At 39.0% G+C, this 19,987-nt stretch overlaps 1 protein-coding gene across 4 annotated transcripts in view; it reads right to left on the bottom strand.

Moving 5' to 3' along the window:
* The window catches only part of ints11 (integrator complex subunit 11), a 39,281-nt gene that overhangs the window by 16,653 nt on the left and 2,641 nt on the right, over positions 1 to 19,987 (bottom strand). For all 4 annotated transcript variants that reach the window (XM_043675820.2, XM_043675822.2, XM_043675821.2 and 1 more), the window contains 9 exons: positions 18,297 to 18,370; positions 17,567 to 17,795; positions 17,161 to 17,259; positions 10,605 to 10,639; positions 7,660 to 7,798; positions 4,689 to 4,753; positions 2,130 to 2,319; positions 538 to 621; positions 340 to 429 (listed from right to left, as the gene is read on the bottom strand). In XM_043675820.2, the coding sequence (XP_043531755.1) occupies positions 340 to 429; positions 538 to 621; positions 2,130 to 2,319; positions 4,689 to 4,753; positions 7,660 to 7,798; positions 10,605 to 10,639; positions 17,161 to 17,259; positions 17,567 to 17,795; positions 18,297 to 18,370 (1,005 nt within the window). The remainder of the gene's footprint in view (positions 1 to 339; positions 430 to 537; positions 622 to 2,129; positions 2,320 to 4,688; positions 4,754 to 7,659; positions 7,799 to 10,604; positions 10,640 to 17,160; positions 17,260 to 17,566; positions 17,796 to 18,296; positions 18,371 to 19,987) is intronic.

Consider the following 19,987-nt stretch of genomic DNA (forward strand, 5'->3'; position numbering starts at 1 on the left):
ATTTCCAACTCCCCTCCTCCAAGTCCCTCCTCCCTACCTTTTATCTTCTCCTGCTGAACACTCTCTGCTCATTCCTGAAGAAGGGCCTGTGCCCGAAACGTCGAATCTCCTGTTCCCTGGATGCTGCCTGACCTGCTGTGCTGTTCCAGCAATAAAGTTTCAACTTTGATCTCCAGCATCTGCAGACCTCACTTTCTCCAATCTGATATAGTACCATATCAATAAGAGTCTTTTTTTTGGGGGGGACAGTGGTTAAAGAGACCACAATGGTCTTTTCTGGATTGTACAAACCTAAAGGTTTAAAACCCCCATGTATTTACACTATGAAGAAATGCTTACAGTTTGCCTTCCTTCCATTTCGAGTTTCCGCTGGCCACTTAGGATTTTATGTCCCACAGTTCCTTGAACACAATACCCTGGCATGATAACCTGAGAACACAAATTAACATCTTACAGCCAGATGCTATACAGTTTTGAACTTAAAAATGAGAAAAGGTAAACATTAAAAACTTGGAGTCAGTAGACCAGCTGCCTTACCATATTTTTATCATTGCCTGCCCATTTCCTGAAAATCTGGAGTGACTGCCCAGCATGAAGCATGCCTGGTGTGGCAAAGACAACCTAGAAGAGTCAATCTTTAGTACGAAGGACATCTCCAAGTACTATTGCAAAAATCTTTCACATTTTAATTACAAAGTTAAAATTTTTATAAAGCACAACTTCCATTAAATCTAATGAAAGAATAAAATGCTGAAGACAGCTCAAGTATAACAACTGATAATCAAGGACAGGTAAACACTTTTAATACAGATAATTTGAACAATTATGAGAGCTATTCATAAATGCAAGTAATCGACGTGAAACCTGAAGTCCAAACTCGAACTCATTTCAGTTTTCATTTTTATTGTGGTATAGAGCAGGTATTGAAAATGAGACGGGTTGAGATTTTGCAATTCTAATTCAGAATTGGGTATTTTTGCCTCAAAATTCCAAGTAGGATTTTTAAAATAATTTTACATCCAGAAAAGTATTATCAGAATCTTGTTTACTGTATGATTGAGTTCCCAAGTACAACAAAATCTGCCACCAGCATTGTAAACTATTCAGCCATACAGGGAGCATGGACACTTGGGTTTGACCAATTAGTTAATCTCATCAAGGTTATAGCTGGGCCACTAGAATTGGTTCCAGCATCACCAGGATAGATAGCAAAAGCACAACTGCAACCAATGTTCCTGTGTCTAACTACTATCCAGCAAGCCCTGCTGGAAAACAATGTGATAGATTCAACAGTATTTTCTTTATGGTTGAATAGTTGGCCAACATTCACACATAAACAATCCTCAGGCACTGTCAGCACCTATGCAACTACATATTTGGTATAAATGATTCAAAAGTGGTTTGCGAAAGAAATATTTAAAAAACGTGTCTGGGTTGGTTCAGCTTTGTTGAAATAAATTATCAGAGCAAAAGTAGCTGGACTGGACTAGTGAATTATCAAGTTCATCACAGTCTACTTGATCCATTTTATCAGAACGATCTAATCACTTGATAACATTCTCTTAATCACATGCCATACCCTTTTAAATTTTCTATCTCCAAATAGAAAATTTGGACTTTCCTTTTACAATAATAATGAATTTTGCTTCTCTCAATTTTTGATAGGGTACTCAATCTTTTAACAACTCTCATGAAATGATTTCTCTGAATATCTCCTTGATTTTTTAGGTTAATTGAAGGCTTTCCAGATATAAAGTAACTGACCACTGGTAGCAAATCAGCACATTAAATTAAATGGAAAATAATATTAATCAAAATATATAATTTTGAGCAGCTATATCAACTCCTACCTCCACTTTGGTATAATGAGCTCCAATTTCTCTGGTTTCTATTTGCAACTCAAAACTTTGTAACCCTAGTAACACCTTAGTAGATATCTACTGTAACAATGCAATAATGACAATAGACAAATGTAGGCTTTCACTGTTCAAAATATGAATCTAGTCCAAGTTAAAATGCTCATAATTTCAATTCAAATAAAGTAAAATAAAACTTTTTTTGAACAATAAAGTTCTGTGCACAAACAAATTATCTGAAATGGGAAGATAAAGAAAATAACAGTTATATACCATTGGTCCAGGGTTGTCAGCATACGTCCTATCGAATGCCTTGATATGTTTGAACTCAAACATGTTCCTTTGCACAAATGTCTTCCGAATTTTTTGATTGGTCCATGTAATGAATAATTTATAATAATGGTTAGCCTTCTCAGTCAATCCAGTTGAAAAGTAAATAGGTGCTTTCAAGTTCATTCTCTCCCTGCAAGTAGACATGACAAGCAAATTCGGAAACTGTCTTTATATTATCACGAAGGACTCAGCTGGATGACTGAAAAGGACAGCATATTAAAGCAGGTAAACTCAATGCCAACAGATAGAAAGAAAGATCAGATAAAGATAAAGAAAAAAATAAAATAGTAAAGGAAAATATGTTGGAAAAAATAACTTTTTTAAACTTGCTTAAGTACAAACATTAACAAATCAGACATCACATTTACAATTTGTTAATTTTCAGTAGCAGAGATGATGACTGACTGTAATTAACAATGACTATCACACTCTTGAAAGGGTACTTAGACTAATTACTAACTCTAAATATCTGACTTGGAGATGCCAGTGTTGGACTGGGGTGTACAAAGTTAAAAATCACACAACACCAGGTTAGAGTCTAACAGGTTTAATTGGAAGTACACCAGCTTTCGGAGTGACGCTGCTTCATCAGGTGCGTCACTCCGAAAGCTAGTGTGCTTCCAATTAAACCTGTTGGACTATAACCTGGTGTTGTGTGATTTTTATCTAAATATCTGAGCTGGCTTTGTATCTATTACGCATATTCAGCACCTGCATGGCAATCATGACACTTGATTGTGAGGCAGACAAGGAGATGCTGTTTTACAAAGCCAACTGTCTTGGACAGTAACTTTTTGACATTCGTACTTTAACTGTGCATTTGTCCCTCTTAAAACTGCTGTACCTTCACACACAAGCGATGAGAAGGGGATTATCTTCATGAATATTTTCACAGCAAAACTGGCTCATGGCATTTTATTGTTAGATGTTCTGCCAATTATCGTTCAACTTGTTACATTATCCAGAGAGACGTTGCAGAAAAATATGTAAATAAAAACCTACGCCAATGATAAGGAAACACTCAGGATTGGTTTATGAGAACTGGGAGGGAACAACAGACGTGGAGTCTCTGAATTGGAATTATTTAGACGTGGTAGGGGCCAGGAAAGAGGGAAAACTGTGTCAACAATGTGGCCACATGGAAGGCTTGGGCAAGAGTTCTATCTTGACTCATTCATTGGAGGTCAAGGAAACACATGGGAGTTCTAATGTTATTCTTATTTTCCAAATTGCTACTGGACATCTTTTATAACTATACATCGACCTCATCTCTCACTTTCAGGGAATTATGCACTTGAAAATTTAGAAGGGGCAAGGATTAGAGGACAGATATAGAAAAACAATACATTTGCAAATGTTGAAGAATTGCAGAAATTTGCAGAGAAAAGGTAGGTGAGCTTTGCATAAGCTTAAATTTAACCTAATCAAGAAAGCATTCTGAAAATGACAAAGGACAGGAGGACGATTTGGATGCAGATGAGCTGAGTAAAGGCAATGTAATGGGATGATGAGTATCTTTGTTCTTTCATGAGCCTTTGTTGACCATCCCTCATTGGCTAAGCAAGTCATTCAGTTCAAGACCAATGTCAACCACATTGCTGTGGATCTGGAGTCACACATAGGTCAGGTCAGGTGAGGGTGGCAGGTTTATTTCCCAAAGGGTATTATGAACCTGATGAAATTTTATATTTATGGTAGTTTCGTGGTCACCATTAATGATATTTTATTAACGAATTTTAATTCGACCGGCTGCCATGATAGAATTCAAACCCAAATCTCCAAAACATTGAAATCACAAGTATGCCGCAGTGTCCTCCTGACAGGGCTGACCTTTGTGCTTGGGTGGACTGGAGTTAGAAATTCAACTTGAGGTTACATCAGATGCTGAGTTTGTAAACATTCAGGATCAGCCTAAAACAATGGTCAGGAAAGGGCGATGAAACTAGTGATGACGAGAGACAACTTCAAAATGGTGAACTGGAGCAAATCTGGGCTCATCTAGGATTGGATGCTGGAAGGCAGTCTGACAACACAGAGACAGTGAGTGAAGTGGCAAGGGTTAGGGTGTAACTATGAACAATATCCCCCAAGAAACATTAAAAGTTTAATCACATTTATTACAGCAGAGAGAGGCCAAAACAAGTGTAGCTGAAAGGAAAATATATAAACAATATTTTATGCCATACATGGCTAAAATATTTAATTAAAAATAGCATCTTTAAGCAATGTAAAATAAACTTTGCAATAATGGGTTATTTTTAATATCTGAATGGCTTTAATTACTTAAGTAACGCGGTGAATTGACTGATTTTCTTTTGGAGACTGGTGATCGAAGGGCTAAGGTAGGAAAGCTGAGCAGACAGAACTACCTTGCACCAGATGTCAGAATTTAGAAGTTGAGCAGAAGATGTAACTAATTTGCACCATCTTTCTACTGTCATGAAAAATAATCTCTGCCATCTTTAGGCATACTATTTATTTGAAAGCTTACAAAATTACCAGAAAGTTTCCAGAAGGATGCAAAGCTCCTGGGCTCGTCCAAGGGCAAAGACAGGAATCAGCACCTATTAAAAAGGAGGCTTGTATTTAACGCAATATTGTACATTAGCCAAAAGTTCCAATTGACCATTTTTTAAAAATAGCACAACATTCATTCCTGTTTCATTCATGGAGTTTCCCTGGCTGTCTAGTCCGTGCAGATACTTTTGGATACATGACTAGGTCAGACAAACACCGGATTCCTATTTCCCTTGTTTGTCCATGTCAAGATTTCACCAGCCTACTGCTTTTAGCACCAGCAAGCCTTGTAGAGGAGGAATGGGGGTGAACAGAGGAGACATCGGAGTTGAGGTCTGACTTGCTGACTCCTACGGGTAAACAATCATATGTAGAAGCTGGAAAGAACATACCACGAGGTCTCTCCTCAGTACAATAGCAAGCAATGACACTCGCCGTCCAGACTCATAAATTGATTTGGATAGTGGAGATTGTCAGGCAATTGTGGGATACAGGAAGAGCCTGCTGAGGAATCATTTACATCATGGCTGATCTCCACCTCAACTCCTTTCAGGATGAGCCAGCATGTAAAGGGGAGAAGGGGAGAAAATTAAAGAATATCACAAGAGACCATGACACATTCTAGAAAAGGATCAGACAACAAAAGGGAGGGTGAGAAATCAATAAATGGTCATTCATTGGAGGATGGCTTAATATAACCTGCGTTGATGGCAGATCGAAAAATAGGAGATGTAAGATAGATGCCTGAATTACCATTGCAACTTTTCTCCACACAAAAAATTTTAAAAAAAGACAAAATGCTGGAAACTGCAGAGAAATTTAGGAGCTTAATATCAACAAGTGATTCAATCTTGCAAGGTTTCTTCAGAGTTTCACTTAAATTGTAAATCAGCTGCAGTAAGCAAAACAATTCTTTAAACCTGTTCTGAAGAAGAATCACTGGACCCAAAACATTAATTCTGCTATCTGTCCACAGATGCTGCCAGACTTGCTGAGTTTTTCCACCAATTTCTTTTTGTTTCTGATTTATAGTTTTGGATTTTTTTTGTCTCTAAATCAAATAGTTTCAATAATCTACTCAATAACTTCGCAGTTTCTTCCGTCGAGGACAACACACTACTTCTTTCACTGGTTTTTCCATATTATTTTATTATTCAATGTGAAATATTTGTACTCAGTTGCAGCCAGTGATACAGTTGAGTATTTTGCCAGTTCCACTTGAATTGTTCCTGTTCCCAGGTAGATTGCAGGTTCATATGTTGTGGGGTTTGTTGACACATTCCAAAGTGGATGAATGCCTTTAATTAAGGCTGGGAGAATCTGGAGGTGCTAGAGGTTTTTTTACTCCACTGGCAGCAGAAATGGATCTGAGTCTCAGAGGATGGAAAGACTGAGCATAGCTAATGCAGCTGAAAATGCCACTTCATCCTCCATCATGGCACAGACCATCAACTTATTTGTTTATTAGATTAACTTTCTGGTCTGAATTATACCAGTCATAAAGCAAATTAGAAAATTAGGAATGCTGTCCCTAAGAGTCATGGACAATTGGCTAAACTAATCAGAATGTTGTATTATACTATGCTATGCTCTATGAACATTAAACCAATTAAATATTTCTTTTCTTTCTCAATATATTGTAAATATGTGCTAATAGTTTGAATTACTGCTAAGACTTCTATATCATATACATATATAAAAATGTCAAAACGAGGATTAAAGATTTTGAAGCCCTTCTACATATCATGTTGGCTCAATGAAGGCATTCTCTCCTATCAGTACATAGGCTAAACTGACTTTCAGTAGTGCGCTCATTTCCCACATCCCTGTCCACCTCACCTTATCCCTAATCTCTCAACCTCCTCTTCCACTTTCTCTTTTCCCTTTTCCTGCCTTGTCAAACTGTCCCGTCACATTCAGAACTGAAAATGTGTTGCTGAAAAAGGACAGCAGGTCAGGCAGCATCCAAGGAACAGGAAAATCGACGTTTCGGGCATGAGCCCTTCTTCAGGAATGCCCTGAAGAAGGGCTCATGCCCGATACATCGATTCTCCTGTTCCTTGGATGCTGCCTGACCTGCTGTGCTTTTCCAGCAACACATTTTCAGCTCTGATCTCCAGCATCTGCAGTCCTCACTTTCTCCTCCGTCACATTCAGACCCTTGAGTAACATACTTGGTCTTTCCAACCCAGGCTGCCAAGCCTCAGGGGAACTACCTGTGGTATATTAAAAATTTTACATCTGCTGTACTTCCCGTCAACAATGATTCCCACATTTACAATGGAATTTACAGCACCAGTTCAGGAGGCTGCACTCACCACATGATAAGCTTGAATAGGCAGTGCCCATTTTGAATGTGGGCACAAGCTGTTATAATAGATGCGTATATTAAAAAGGAGGACTAAAAGTATAACCTTAAACTGGGGAAGGAACCACACTCACACAGCCTCTCCCACCCTGTGTGCTAACTCTGCTTTATCAGAAGTCTTGATTACCAAATTGCAAATCCACTGAGCTGAATGATATATGGTAAACATTGAATATTTTCATTTTTTTTCTTTACTCATTAACCCCTTTTCATCTGTCCTGACATCAAGTCTACGTCTGTGGACACTGGTTTCCCCCTTGTTTTCAAAGCCCTTAATCAAAGCAGTGTCTGTTGGTTATGAAAATGCGAAAGATACCCCAGAGAAACTGAAACTACCCTCATTTAATATTGGCACACAGCTTCCATCAAGGCCACTTGATTCAATGGCACAGAAACCAGGGACAGCACTAAAGGGTAGGATCAGTTACTTCAGTACAGGCCAGGCTCACGTACTCAGTTTAGCTTTAATCAGATGAGCCAGCAGTCATACTTACATTAATGTTTTTAAAAATGCTGAAATACCAATGTGTGACATATACTGGAAAGAGGTCTACTTTTCACATATAGCAGTATTTACAATCATACCTTTCCACCCCTTTCTATTGCATCATGCACTTTCTTCAAGAAGTCTCTTTCTCGGCATCGCTTTGAGTCTCGGATAGTAGTAGCATATGTAGATTCCGAGATAAATAAATCAGGACGACACTTATCAATCCAAGCAGCTCTGAAATAATGTCAAGTTAGGAGTTGATAAATTATTTTTATTCTCTAAATCATAGGACTTTATACAGACATGTCAACACTGCACTGCTATTTTTTGCTATATAAGGTACATTCTTTAATCAGAATTATGCAATGCAGGAGGAGACTAATTGGCTAATCAGGCTATTTGGAAAAGTTATCCATTCAGTCCTTTTCCCCATTCATTCCCCATTGCTCTGTAATTCCACCTTCCTTAACAATCTTCATGTTAGCCATTATATCTCCTTCCCCTTTAGAGAATGAAGAATAAAAACAGGGAAATCTTGCTAAAACTACACTGCACCAGTCAGGCCACACTTGGCACAGTGTGAATAGTTTTGATCCCCTTATCTAAGGAAAGATATAGAGACATAATAGGCAGTCCAGAGAAGGTTTACTAGGTTGATTCAGGGTGTGGAGGGATTTTCTCATGAGGAAAGTCAAGAAGGTTGAGCCTGCACTCATTGCAGTTTAGAAGAATGAGAGGAGATCTTATTGAAACATAAGATAATTACGGGGCTTAACAGAGTAGATGTGGGAAAATTGTCCATGCTTGTGGAACAGTCCAGAACCAAAGTTTTTAATCTCAGTGTAAGGAGTCACTCATTTAAGCCAGAGATAAAGAGGATTTCCTTTACTCTCAGAGGGTAGTGAATCTGTGGAATTCTTTATTGCAGAGAGCTGTCAAGGCTAGGTTAAGTATATTCAAAGCCGAGATAGATAGATTTCGAATCAGTAAAAGAATCAAGGCTTATGGAGATTTGGTAGGAAAGTGGAGTTCAGGATTATCAGATCAGCCATGATGATCTCAGTGAATGGTGGAGCTGATTTGATGGGCCAAAAGGTCTACTTCTGCTTCTACGTCTTATGATCTTAATATTTGTCTTTCCCAATAAACTGTTTGTGATTTTAAATAATTTCTGCCTTTCTGCCCCTAAGAAACCATTTAAGTAGGACATGGTTATACATGCAAGAAGAATCCTGTAAAAGTGTGAATGACACAAGTGAGTTATCAAAGCCTTTGGGATTTGATCAAAAGCTCTAAGAAAAAATGGAACGCAGAACTAGGATGAGGAAAAATAACTCTCACTTTAGCTGTTGTACTGACACATACTGGCAAACACATGAAGTAGAAGCTTAAAAATTCATTCTGCTACTTTTCAAGTACTCTGGAAAACCTCAAAGTGATTTGGACATCCATTTATACCAAGAGAATGTATATTCTCAGTTGCAGGTCAGCCTGCCATAATCACTGACAGGTGTGCCTGATGTTTGTGGGGACAGGATATACAAGCTTAGAATGTGCCATCATTCTGTAAATAACAATCTGAATGATCAATTTGGAGTTTATGAGAATCACACAAGATGGATGCCAGCTACAGGGAGGCCATTAGGCAACAGCTGCGATTTCTTCACCATTTCCTAATCCCATTTGTAGTTTTGTGGAAGAGGATGATTAAAATCACATAACATCATGAGTTGGTTACATGCAGTTGAACTCCAGTTAATTAATCTCATATCCAAGTCAAAAGCAGTGGTGCACATTAAATGATAGTAAATGGCTTGAAGACAAAATCTGCAGGGACAGCATATGACCACAAACCTCAGACTGCGAGTGAGCTGCCAAACTCTCTTGTGCTCACTGTTCGAACAGAAGTCTTTCCCTTTTAAGTGGAAGAGGATATCATATAAAACCTCAAACTGTGGACATTCAAACCCGGGCACAAGTCATCTGAAAAGTGATTACTAGAAAGAGACTGGAGAAAGTCTAAAATTGTACAACTGATCTTAAAAGGTGACTGAGTTCTCAGTATCTGTGACCAGGAAGAAAGGCTTGCTAGGCCAGAAGCATATTTTTATATTTAATGCTGGTGGTTCTGGTTAAGGAGACAAGCAAATTCTCTTGAGGTCCTCCAGCAGGAGTAGCACCAACTCCATACAACCAACAATATGTTGAATTGTGCCTGTTATCAACGACAGCAAAGTAAAAAAGGCATAAGACCATATACTGAACGCAGGTCTATGTATCCTTACAAACAAGTGTGCTAGTGAGACACTTTGTGGATGGATGTGGAATTAAAATCATTTCTAATAAAATAAAAAGTACTATGAATGTTAAATATTTGTCCAAAATTTCTTCAAATAGCATAATTTGAGGTCTATATCAACTGGTATTAACTACATCAACTGGTATTGACAGGGAAATTTTCTAAACAAACAGAAACTGATGTAAGTGAATCCAAATAAAGACCTTAGCTTCCTAAGCATTTTCATTATTTAATGTTCACACAAGAATAATGCCAAAGTTTGAAGTAATCAAACCATCACTATGTACATTAGGAACATCATAACTTAAAAATAATACAAGCACCAAAGCTTTCCAATTTTCAATGTCAGTCATTCTCATATTTAAAATGCAAAGGTGTAAAGTACACAATGCAAACTGTATGAAAAAAACTAAATGCTTTAAAAATTGCCACAGCTGATGGTTTCCAATGCTAAGTAATGAGTGAAGATCAAGAACAAGGGGATTTAGCATCCAAAGCTATCCATGGTGAAAACAAACTCACATGGTGGTTAAGGAGATTGAAACCAGAGCACAGAGACTAAATGAAACTAAATTCAGAAGCCTAAAGAAGCCTGACAGATTTGTAGCCCTGTGCTTTATCTATTAATCAACATTGAGAAGTAGCAATTTTGTAATACTCTGAACAATTTGCTGGCAAATTGTAATTGAAGTAAATATGCTTTGTAGAACAATATGAATATATTGCAATGGACAAACTCACCCTAAATGTCGATCTGGTGTCATGTTGTAATCACCCTGCAAAGTTTTAAATCAAAATAGATGTATCAGAGCAAGGAAATAAATAAATGCCAACTTGTAAAAATACACAAAAAGACACTAATATACTGTTAGTAAGTATGCTAATTTAAATGAATTAACAACCCTGTCTGTGTTCTGACCTGCTTCGATAGACCACTACAAATAATCTCTGGGTTGGACTTCAGCTGTTTCATCAACAGCCTTCGCTCCAACATCATGTCACACACGAGGATTGTGGCAATGCTCCTTTAACAAGGTTTTGTTGTCCTTGGCTTTGTTTCAGAGAGGTGGGTTTCTCTACTTCAGAATGCCTTCATGTTTTTAAAATAAACACTTGTACAATGAAAGGGGAGCGGCCAGTTCTCCAAGCTCAGCTTTTCTCTGGTTTGTTTTGGTTTTAGTAGTCTGGCTGTTCACTGAAAGCAGTTAGTCGGTTTTGAGGCTGCGAGTCCAAGAAACAGCTTCATGAAAGAAGGTGTTCCATGCTGAATCTCTCCGCCATCTCTCTCTCTTCTTTAAGACCCCATGTTTGATTTTACCCTTTTTGCCAAGGAATGGTTATGGGAATTGTTGCAAGTATTTGAAAATGCATCATTAAATTGGAATAATCTGTTGGGTTTTCGGATAGAGTCATAGAGGTGTACAGCATTGAAACAGACCCTTCGGTCCAACCTGTCCACGCCGACCAGCTATCCCAACCCAATCTAGTCCCACCTGCCAACACCCGGCCCATATCCCTCCAAACCCTTCCTATTCATATACCCATCCAAATGCCTCTTAAATGTTGCAATTGTACCAGCCTCCACCACATCCTCTGGCAGCTCATTCCATACACATACCACCCTCTGCATGAAAAAGTTGCCCCTTAGGTCTCTTTTATATCTTTCCCCTCTCACCCTAAACCTATGCCCTCTAGTTCTGGACTCCCCAACCCCAGGGAAAGGACTTTGTCTATTTATCCTATCCATGCCCCTCATAACTTTGTAAACCTCTATAAGGTCACCCCTCAGCCTCCAACGCTCCAGGGAAAACAGCACCAGCCTGTTCAGCCTCTCTCTATAGCTCAAATCCTCCAACCCTGGCAACATCCTTGTAAATCTTTTCTGAACCCTTTCAAGTTTCATGACATCTTTCCGATAGGAAGGAAACCAGAATTGCACGCAATATTCCAACAGTGGCCTAACCAATGTCCTGTACAGCTGTAACATGACCTCCCAACTCCTGTACTCAATACTCTGACCAATAAAGGAAAGCATACCAAACACCTTCTTCACTATCCTGTCTACCTGCGACTCCACTTTCAAGGAGCTATGAATCTGTACTCCATGGTCTCTTGGTTCAGCAACACTCCCTAGGACCTTACCATTAAGTGTATAAGTCCTGCTAAGATTTGGTTTCCCAAAATGCAGCACCTCGCATTTATCTGAATTAACTTCCATTTGCCACTCCTCAGCCCATTTGCCCATCTGGTCCAGATCCTGTTGTAATCTGAGGTAACCCTCTTCGCTGTCCACTACACCTACAATCTTGGTGTCATCTGCAAACTTACTAACTGTACCTCTTATGCTCGCATCCAAATCATTTATGTAAATGACAAAAAGTAGAGGACCCAGCACCGATCCTTGTGGCACTCCACTGGTCACAGGCCTCCAGTCTGAAAAACAACCGTCCACCACCACCCTCTGTCTTATACCTTTGAGCCAGTTCTGTATCCAAATGGCTAGTTCTCCCTCTAATCCATGAGATCTAACCTTGCTAATCAGTCTTCCATGGGGAACCTTGTCAAAAACCTTACTGAAGTCCATTTGGACACATCTACTGCTCTGCCCTCAATCTTCTTTGTTACCTCTTCAAAAAACTCAATCAAGTTTCTGAGACATGATTTCTCACAAAGCCATGTTGACTATCCCTAATCAGTCCTTGCCTTTCCAAATACATGTACATCCTGTCCCTCAGGATTCCCTCCAACAACTTGCCCACCACTGAGGTCAGGCTCACCGGTCTATAGTTCCCTGCCTTGTCTTTACCGCCGTCTTAAACAGTGGCACCACGTTTGCCAACCTCCGGTCTTCCAGCACCTCACCTGTGACTATCGATGAATAAGTTAAGCTATCCTATATTCTGTTCTCTTTTGTTTGTGTTTCATTCAGTAATCTTGCAAATAAATTGTTTTGTTTAAAACGAAGTGGTTGGGCCAGGTGCATCACCCCTGGAATATCCACTATACACCAGTTTATAACAACAAGCAAAGTTAGGGTCCAGACTACTTTCTTGAAATATGTGGGGTTCTGGCCCAGTCAAAATAGAATGGGAGCTGTTTACGGGATTTGTTCTATAATTCCAAATTTGGATCAGGGTTGTTGGACTCAAAAGGCTGCGAGTGATAGGTGTTAGTGTCTTTTGTTCTGGGTGTTGATATTGGTTGGTTTAAACAGTGCTTAGGATAGCAATGACTCTTTCAGTCAGCAAGTTTCCTGGGGGTCGAAGAAGTGACTTTGAGGGTTTTGCAAAAGGTTATTAAGACCAAGCTGGAAGTAGCAGACAAGTTGGAGATGCTCTCTTTCCATAAGGAGAGATAATTACAGTAATAGCTCAACATTTAAATTTGCTGGAAATGCCATCAGAATCTTTAGAGATGGCTGAAGTTCAATTGAAAATGAAGCAGCTTGAGTTAGAGGCAAAACACAAGGAAAGGGCAAAATAAATGAAACTGTTTGAATGACAATTAAAAGCAGAGAAAAGAGAAAAAGAACAAAAGGCCCTCGCAGAACAAAAAGAGGAGGACAAAATTGCTTTAGTAGAACAAAAGGAAAAAAGAGAAGAGAAAGGAAGAAAGAGCGAGCCTGAACTTCAGAAATCGGCACTTAGACAGGAAAGTCAGCTTAAAAGGATGAAGGCTGACGGTAAGCTTAATGTGGACGAGAGTGAGGAACAAACCCGTGGTAACCAAAGCCCTGTTGAGAAACTGTTTAAATATATTTAAGCATTTCCTAAATTTGATGAGAAGGGTGTGGAAGCCTTTTTCATCTCATTTGAAAAGGTGGCTAAACAAATGCAGTGGCCAGTGACCATATGGGTTTTGTTGATCCAAACAAAAACTTGTAGGTAGTGAGGTATTCGCATCACTATCAAAAGGAGATATATGGGGCATATCAGGAGGTAAAGAAAACTATTTTAAGTGCATATGAGCTTGTGCCAGAAGCCTACGGACAATGTTTCAGGAATGGAATCCCAGGAGGGACCCTGGTCAAACCTACATTGAGTTTGAAACGATTAAATAAAGTAATTTTGATAGGTGGATAAGGGCATTAAAAATAGAGCAAACTTAGTGACGCTCTTAGAGAGACGATTATTTTGGAGGAGTTCAGAAATTCACTTCCTGAAATACTGAGACCTCATGTGAAAGAGCTGTTAGCTGTTAAATCAGGAAGATTAACAGCTAAAATGGCTGATGATTATGAGTTGGTCCATAATTCAAAGTTTGGCTTCCAAAATCAATTTCAATCATGAGAGATAGAAATTAATTCAATTTTTTTTTTAGATTAGATTCCCGACAATGTGGAAACAGGCACTTCGGGCCAACCAGTCCACATCAACACTATGGGCAATTTACCATGGCCAATTCACCTGACCTGCACATCTTTGTGACTGTGGGAGGAAACTGGAGCACCTGGAAGAAACCCACACAGACACAGGGAGAATGTGCAAACTCCACACAGACATTTGCCCGAGGCTGGAATCGAACCTGAAACCCTGGTGCTGTGAGGCAGCAGTGCTAACCACTGAGCCACCGTGCCGCCCTAATTGGGGAAAAGAGAAATCGTTAAGTGGAAAGGGAAAGGTAGATCTCGGTAAAGATCATAAGGATAAAAAGGAAACCCTTGAAGGGGAAAGAGAGTTAAAAGGCTCAGGTGTTTTCACTGCAATAAAGTAGGCCACATGACATCACAGTGTTGGTGGGTTAGGAAAAGCTAGATGTAGGAAAACAGGATAAGCCAGTGAATTTTGTTGGAGTGGTAACAGAAAGCACAATGGAGGCTCGAAAGCTGCACCAGAATGTACAAGCTGGTCAGAGGTTGATTAAAGAGGAAGTGCCAGATCTTCTTAAACCATATACCTGCGAAGATAAAGTTTACTCGTATAGACCAGGAACAGCAGGTAAAGAGGTCACAATATTAAGAGATACAGGATCCTCTCAACCTTTGATGTTGAAAGATGAGGAAATATGTACCTCTGAAGGACTACTGCCAGAAAAGATGCTAGTAACAGGAATTCACATTGAGACAAAAAGCACTCAACTACGTAATGGGGTTAGAATGTCCAGTGAAGAGTGGAGAAGTCGTGGTAGGAGTACTGGACAAACTCTCAGCGCCAATGAGATGATGCTGCTCTTTTAACAAGACTATGTTGTCCTTGGGTTTTTTTTCAGAGCGGTCGTAAAAGACACAGGCTCCAAAAAGTCTAAGTTGAAGGGTTTTATGACCAATTTGATTGTAGCCAACAGATACTCAATCAGGCAAAAAGCTTTTAAGTTTTAAAAAAAGTACTTGTACAATGAAAGGGGAATGGCCAGTTCGCCCAGCTCGGCTTTTCTCTGGTTTGGCTTGGTCTTAGCAAACAGTAGTGTTTTGAAGCTGCCGAACCCAAAGAAGCAGATCCATGCTGCGACTCTGTTTGATTTCTCTCCTAAGACCCTGTGTTTGATTTTACCTTTTGTGCCAAGGGCTGTATATGGGGATTGTTGCAAATATTTGGAACAGCATCATTAAACTGGAATGATCTGTTGGATTTTCAGATAAGTTAAGTTATTCTGTATTCTGTTCTCTTTTTGTTTGTGTTCCATTCAGTAATCTTGTAAATAAATTTTGGTTTGGTTAAAACTAAGTGGTATGACCAACTGATTCACTCCTGGAATATCCACTTTATACTTGTTTAAAAAAATAGCAAAGTTAGGGTCTGGGCTATTTTCTTGAAATATTTTGAGGGGGTCCAGCCTGGTCCAAAAGACCAGGAAAACAATTTGTCCCTGCCAGGCATACAGCTGGTTCACAGGTAGGAATGCTGCCTACTGTGGTTGAAAAGTCAGTTGAAACTCTGGCAACTGAACTATCGCAAGACACATATTCTGGGATTTTTCCAGACTGTGTGGTAATGAGGTCACAAAGTCACAATTTGAAACCGGAGAAATCAAAGAGTACAAATAAGAAAGTTGAAGTGGAATTAGCAGAAACCCTGTTGATCAAATGGTTGAGACAAACCAGGAGCAGATAAATGACAAAGCAGACATCTTTAGCTCAGATAAATTAACTGAGTTACAGCAAAAAGATGAAAATTTAAAGCAATTGTATCAAAAGGTATACACAGAAAAAGAATCTGAATGTATCCTTGAACACTACTATTTTAAAAACAATAGTCTGAATGAGGAAATGGAGATCATCACATATTCAGGCAGATGAGAAATGGGCAGAAGTTCATCAAGTCGAAATTGCCAATGGGTTACAGAAAGGAGCTATTGCGGGTGGCGCATGAACTACCAGTAGGGGGTCATTTAGGGGTAAAGAAAAACTCAAGACAAAATACAAATTTTTACTGGCCTGAACTGCACAAGGATGTATTGAGTTTTGCTAGACATGTCGTACACATCAGGTAATTGGAAAACCACAGGCAGTAATAAAACCCGAACCTTTAATACTCATTTCTGCATTTGAGGAACCTTTTACAAGAGTCTGACTTGATTGCATAGGAGTCAAGAGTGTGGTCCTGGAAAAGCACAGCAGGTCAGGCAGCATCCGAGGAGGAAGAGAATCAACATTTTGGGCATAAGCCCTTCATCAGGAGGTGGCAATGGACAGGAATATCCAGATAATGTTCCATTACTGAATACTAAGCAGTGACTCTTATTAGAAAGTCTGGATGTGTGAATGCTGGTTGAGGACACCATTGCACCAGATGGCGATGCCTCCCCCATCATGATTCAATTGTTTTGTACAACCTACAGCATAAGATCATAACAAGAAGAGTACTGCAGGCCACTTACTGCTAGTAGAACAATCAGTCAACAGCTTCAGTGAAGGTGAAAGCAAATACAAATTAACAGGACAAAAGCAGCTATTCTGTGGGATCAATCCATATACTGCACATCTCAGCACATGAACATCTCCCAGTGTATCTGGTACAATGATTCCCACCATACATTATGCAAACAATTCAATGCAATGAGACACATTATAGCACCTACATGACAACTTACAGCCAAGATAGCACAGCCTTCCCCTAAAATCAAATTTCTTTTGGAATAAATAGTCTTGAAGCAATGACTTGCTGCTTCACCTTGTGGTAATAAATGAGTAGGAGACAGTGAGGTCTGCAGATGCTGGAGATCAGAGTTGAGTGTGTGTTGCTGGAAAAGCACAGCAGGACAGGCAGCATCCGAGGAGCAGGAAAATCAACATTTTGGGCCGGAGCCCTTCATCAGTAATAAATGAGTAGCCTCGTGACTGAGATTCATTTATACTCACGGTATATACCACTGATTCAGAGCCCACCCGGATGAGAACCATGGCTGCACCAAGCACATGTCCAGCGTAATATGCTTTAATTTCGAGTTCATCGTCAACCTAGAAGAAGATCACACCAAAGTACAAATGAGTATCTTCTAATCGAAATGATTCTAGTAAGCCCAGTTGCGGCGTAGAAACATGATATGCTGACAGGCAATACAGAATGGAAGGTTGGAAAATCAGTCCATACTGGAATCAGGGCCAGCAGAGTAAAAAAACCTTCTGTACGACTAATAATAAAACAAATCGTAGCTATCACAAGCCTGGAAAACATTGCCAGATTGGTGCATTATCTATGTATCTGTTCTTCTAGTCAATATCTTTAACTCTTTAAACAAAGGACTGTCAAGAGGACATTGCTTGCCTGTACAGTTTGATGCAGATGAACAGCTACAACTTTCTTCATGCAGTCTTTTATCATCTGAGAAGTAAAGAAGTTTGTTTCTCCTTTTTTATCGACTGTAATCTTCCGGTAATCTTCTAAAAGGATTGGACAAATGGCTTTTGTTGGGTGGGTCATGTATATTGGACCATCATAGCCAATCATCTCACTCATATAAGGAAGTGCTCCACAGTGGTCGAGATGGAAATGACTGACAAGAACAAATACTGTACAGTTAATGAGGACAATAACAACATCTTTTCAGACATGTTGAAAAATTTGATATTAGTAAGATTCCTGCTTTTGAGAGATCGAGGCTGAGGCATTCATCTATCACCCAAATCACCTTTTGGAGTCATCTGGTCTTTTCATTCTATTTTATAGAATAGAAAAGACTAGATGACTCCATAATCTACTTTAGTCTAAATGGATTCCACTTTTAAGAAGAAAAGAGATTCTGAATGGAATTGAAGAACTCTGTAGTTATGTTAAAATAATCCTTAATATTTTGAAAATAATAGCAAAACCAATTTTAAAGCTTTTGAACTAAAATTCATTTGTGTCAACAAAATACTACAGAAATATTGTAAATACCCAACAAATCCAGCAGCAAACAAAATTCAAAATGAACTACAGCCAGAAGACAGGTCTCTTCTGTACCTCCTCAGTGCAAATGGAGCTACACGTTACAGACTATGGGAGTAATAGTTACCTGATGATGACACAGTCAAGAAATTCAGTCAGTCTTCCATTTTGAGTGATGTAAGAGAAATCAGGAAAGCGTCTCTGGAATAACAAGGAGCAGCAATAAATCAAAAATGACTGAACAGAGCTGTACAGATGAGGAAGGTTTTGGTTCATCTCCCAGTCTGTGCTGCTACAGGAGCTGCAGGATAACAATCAGGATGTTTACAGTGAGAAAGGAGGCCATTGCACCCATCAAGTTGATGCTGCCATTTAAATAATTTCACTGCCTTAGTCTCTCCTCACTATCCTCTATCTTACATTGCTTCAAAAGGTTTACCCAAGTTTCTGTTAGAAGATACAATGGGTGTCTTCCAGCTTGTGGGGAGAAAAACAGTCCCTTTGCCAATAACTTTCAGGATAAAGACACTTCCCATGACCTTTCCGCTCATTTTCTAAATGATAACAACAGTCAAGCAATTCTGTCAGTCTTCCATTTTGAAAATTGCAGAATGGATACTGGAGAAGCTTCTCTGTTAAGAAGCGATGAATCACAAACAACTGTACAGAGCCAAGACCAAGAAAAAGAGCTGGAGAACAAAATTTGGCCCAAATTATCTTTGATTAGGGTACCTGCTTATTATCAAAATCCAATGAATACTTCTGGACGTGCAAATGTGAAAATGTCAAGAGAAGGTTCTGACTAGCTAAGATGCTCTCTAATGGCAAACATGTTAAACTTGCATTTTCAGGCTAACAGCTTGGACAAGGTGACAATAACTGTGAACTTGTACCTTAGAAGGAGTGAGAAAGCTAAAATGGAAAGATCATTTCAAAAAGAAAATGTACTATGAATGGAAATCTCACGGGATTTCACAGGCTTTGTGAAAACAGCTAGCAATGTGAAATTTCATTTCTTTTAGAGAAAGCTTTTTAAAATTAAATTCTTAAAGAGGCAATTTTTTTTCAAGTTTTATTTTCCACAAACTGAGTGCCAAGCAAGAATGCTTTTACTGGTATCAAATAATCTTGACAGAAATTTTAAGTATAAACCACAGACAGAATTTACCTGAAAAGTAAACTGCCCTAATGCTTTTTCTGTTAAAGTCAATTAGGAACTGAGCAATATCCAAACTGCATTCTGTTCAGCTAACTGATCTCAGCCAGAGCGCAATAAGTTTAACAATTGGTACACCTATCATAGGTGTGTGTACTGTCTTAAGAGCTCTCAGCTAAGGAGTCTTTCTCAGTACAACTATTATTGAAAATCCAGGTGTGGTCTGTGTATCTTTTTCCAACCATTTACTTAAAAGAAAATCACCTGCACATGAACTTCAGCTAATGGTTAGAATGTACGAGGCTTGCCTTTAGGAGCATAAACTCAAGAAATCATTCTACAGTCTGAGGTAGTTAGCCCACCAGAGGGCATCCAACAATTGGAATCTAGCAAGAAAAGATGGTTGAGAAAGGACAGAAGAAAACTCACTGAAGGTTGTGCATATTTGTAAGAATCTGGGACAAGGAAAAGACATGATTATTGTAGTCACCAGTTTTCTTATTCAAATACTGCAATTTCTGACTTTGCTTGAGATGCAGCTATGATTCAGTTAGTTCACAACATGACAAGTACAGTTCGTTGAGCACATTACTACTACATTGAGTAGTAATGTGCTCAATTTAGTGCTAATCTTGAAACTGCACTTTTCACTTGCAGTTAGT

The sequence above is a fragment of the Chiloscyllium plagiosum genome, unplaced genomic scaffold (genome assembly GCF_037043375.1).
Source record: "Chiloscyllium plagiosum isolate Xiang-an unplaced genomic scaffold, Cpla_swu_hap1 HiC_scaffold_37, whole genome shotgun sequence".
Classification (NCBI taxonomy): domain Eukaryota; kingdom Metazoa; phylum Chordata; class Chondrichthyes; order Orectolobiformes; family Hemiscylliidae; genus Chiloscyllium; species Chiloscyllium plagiosum.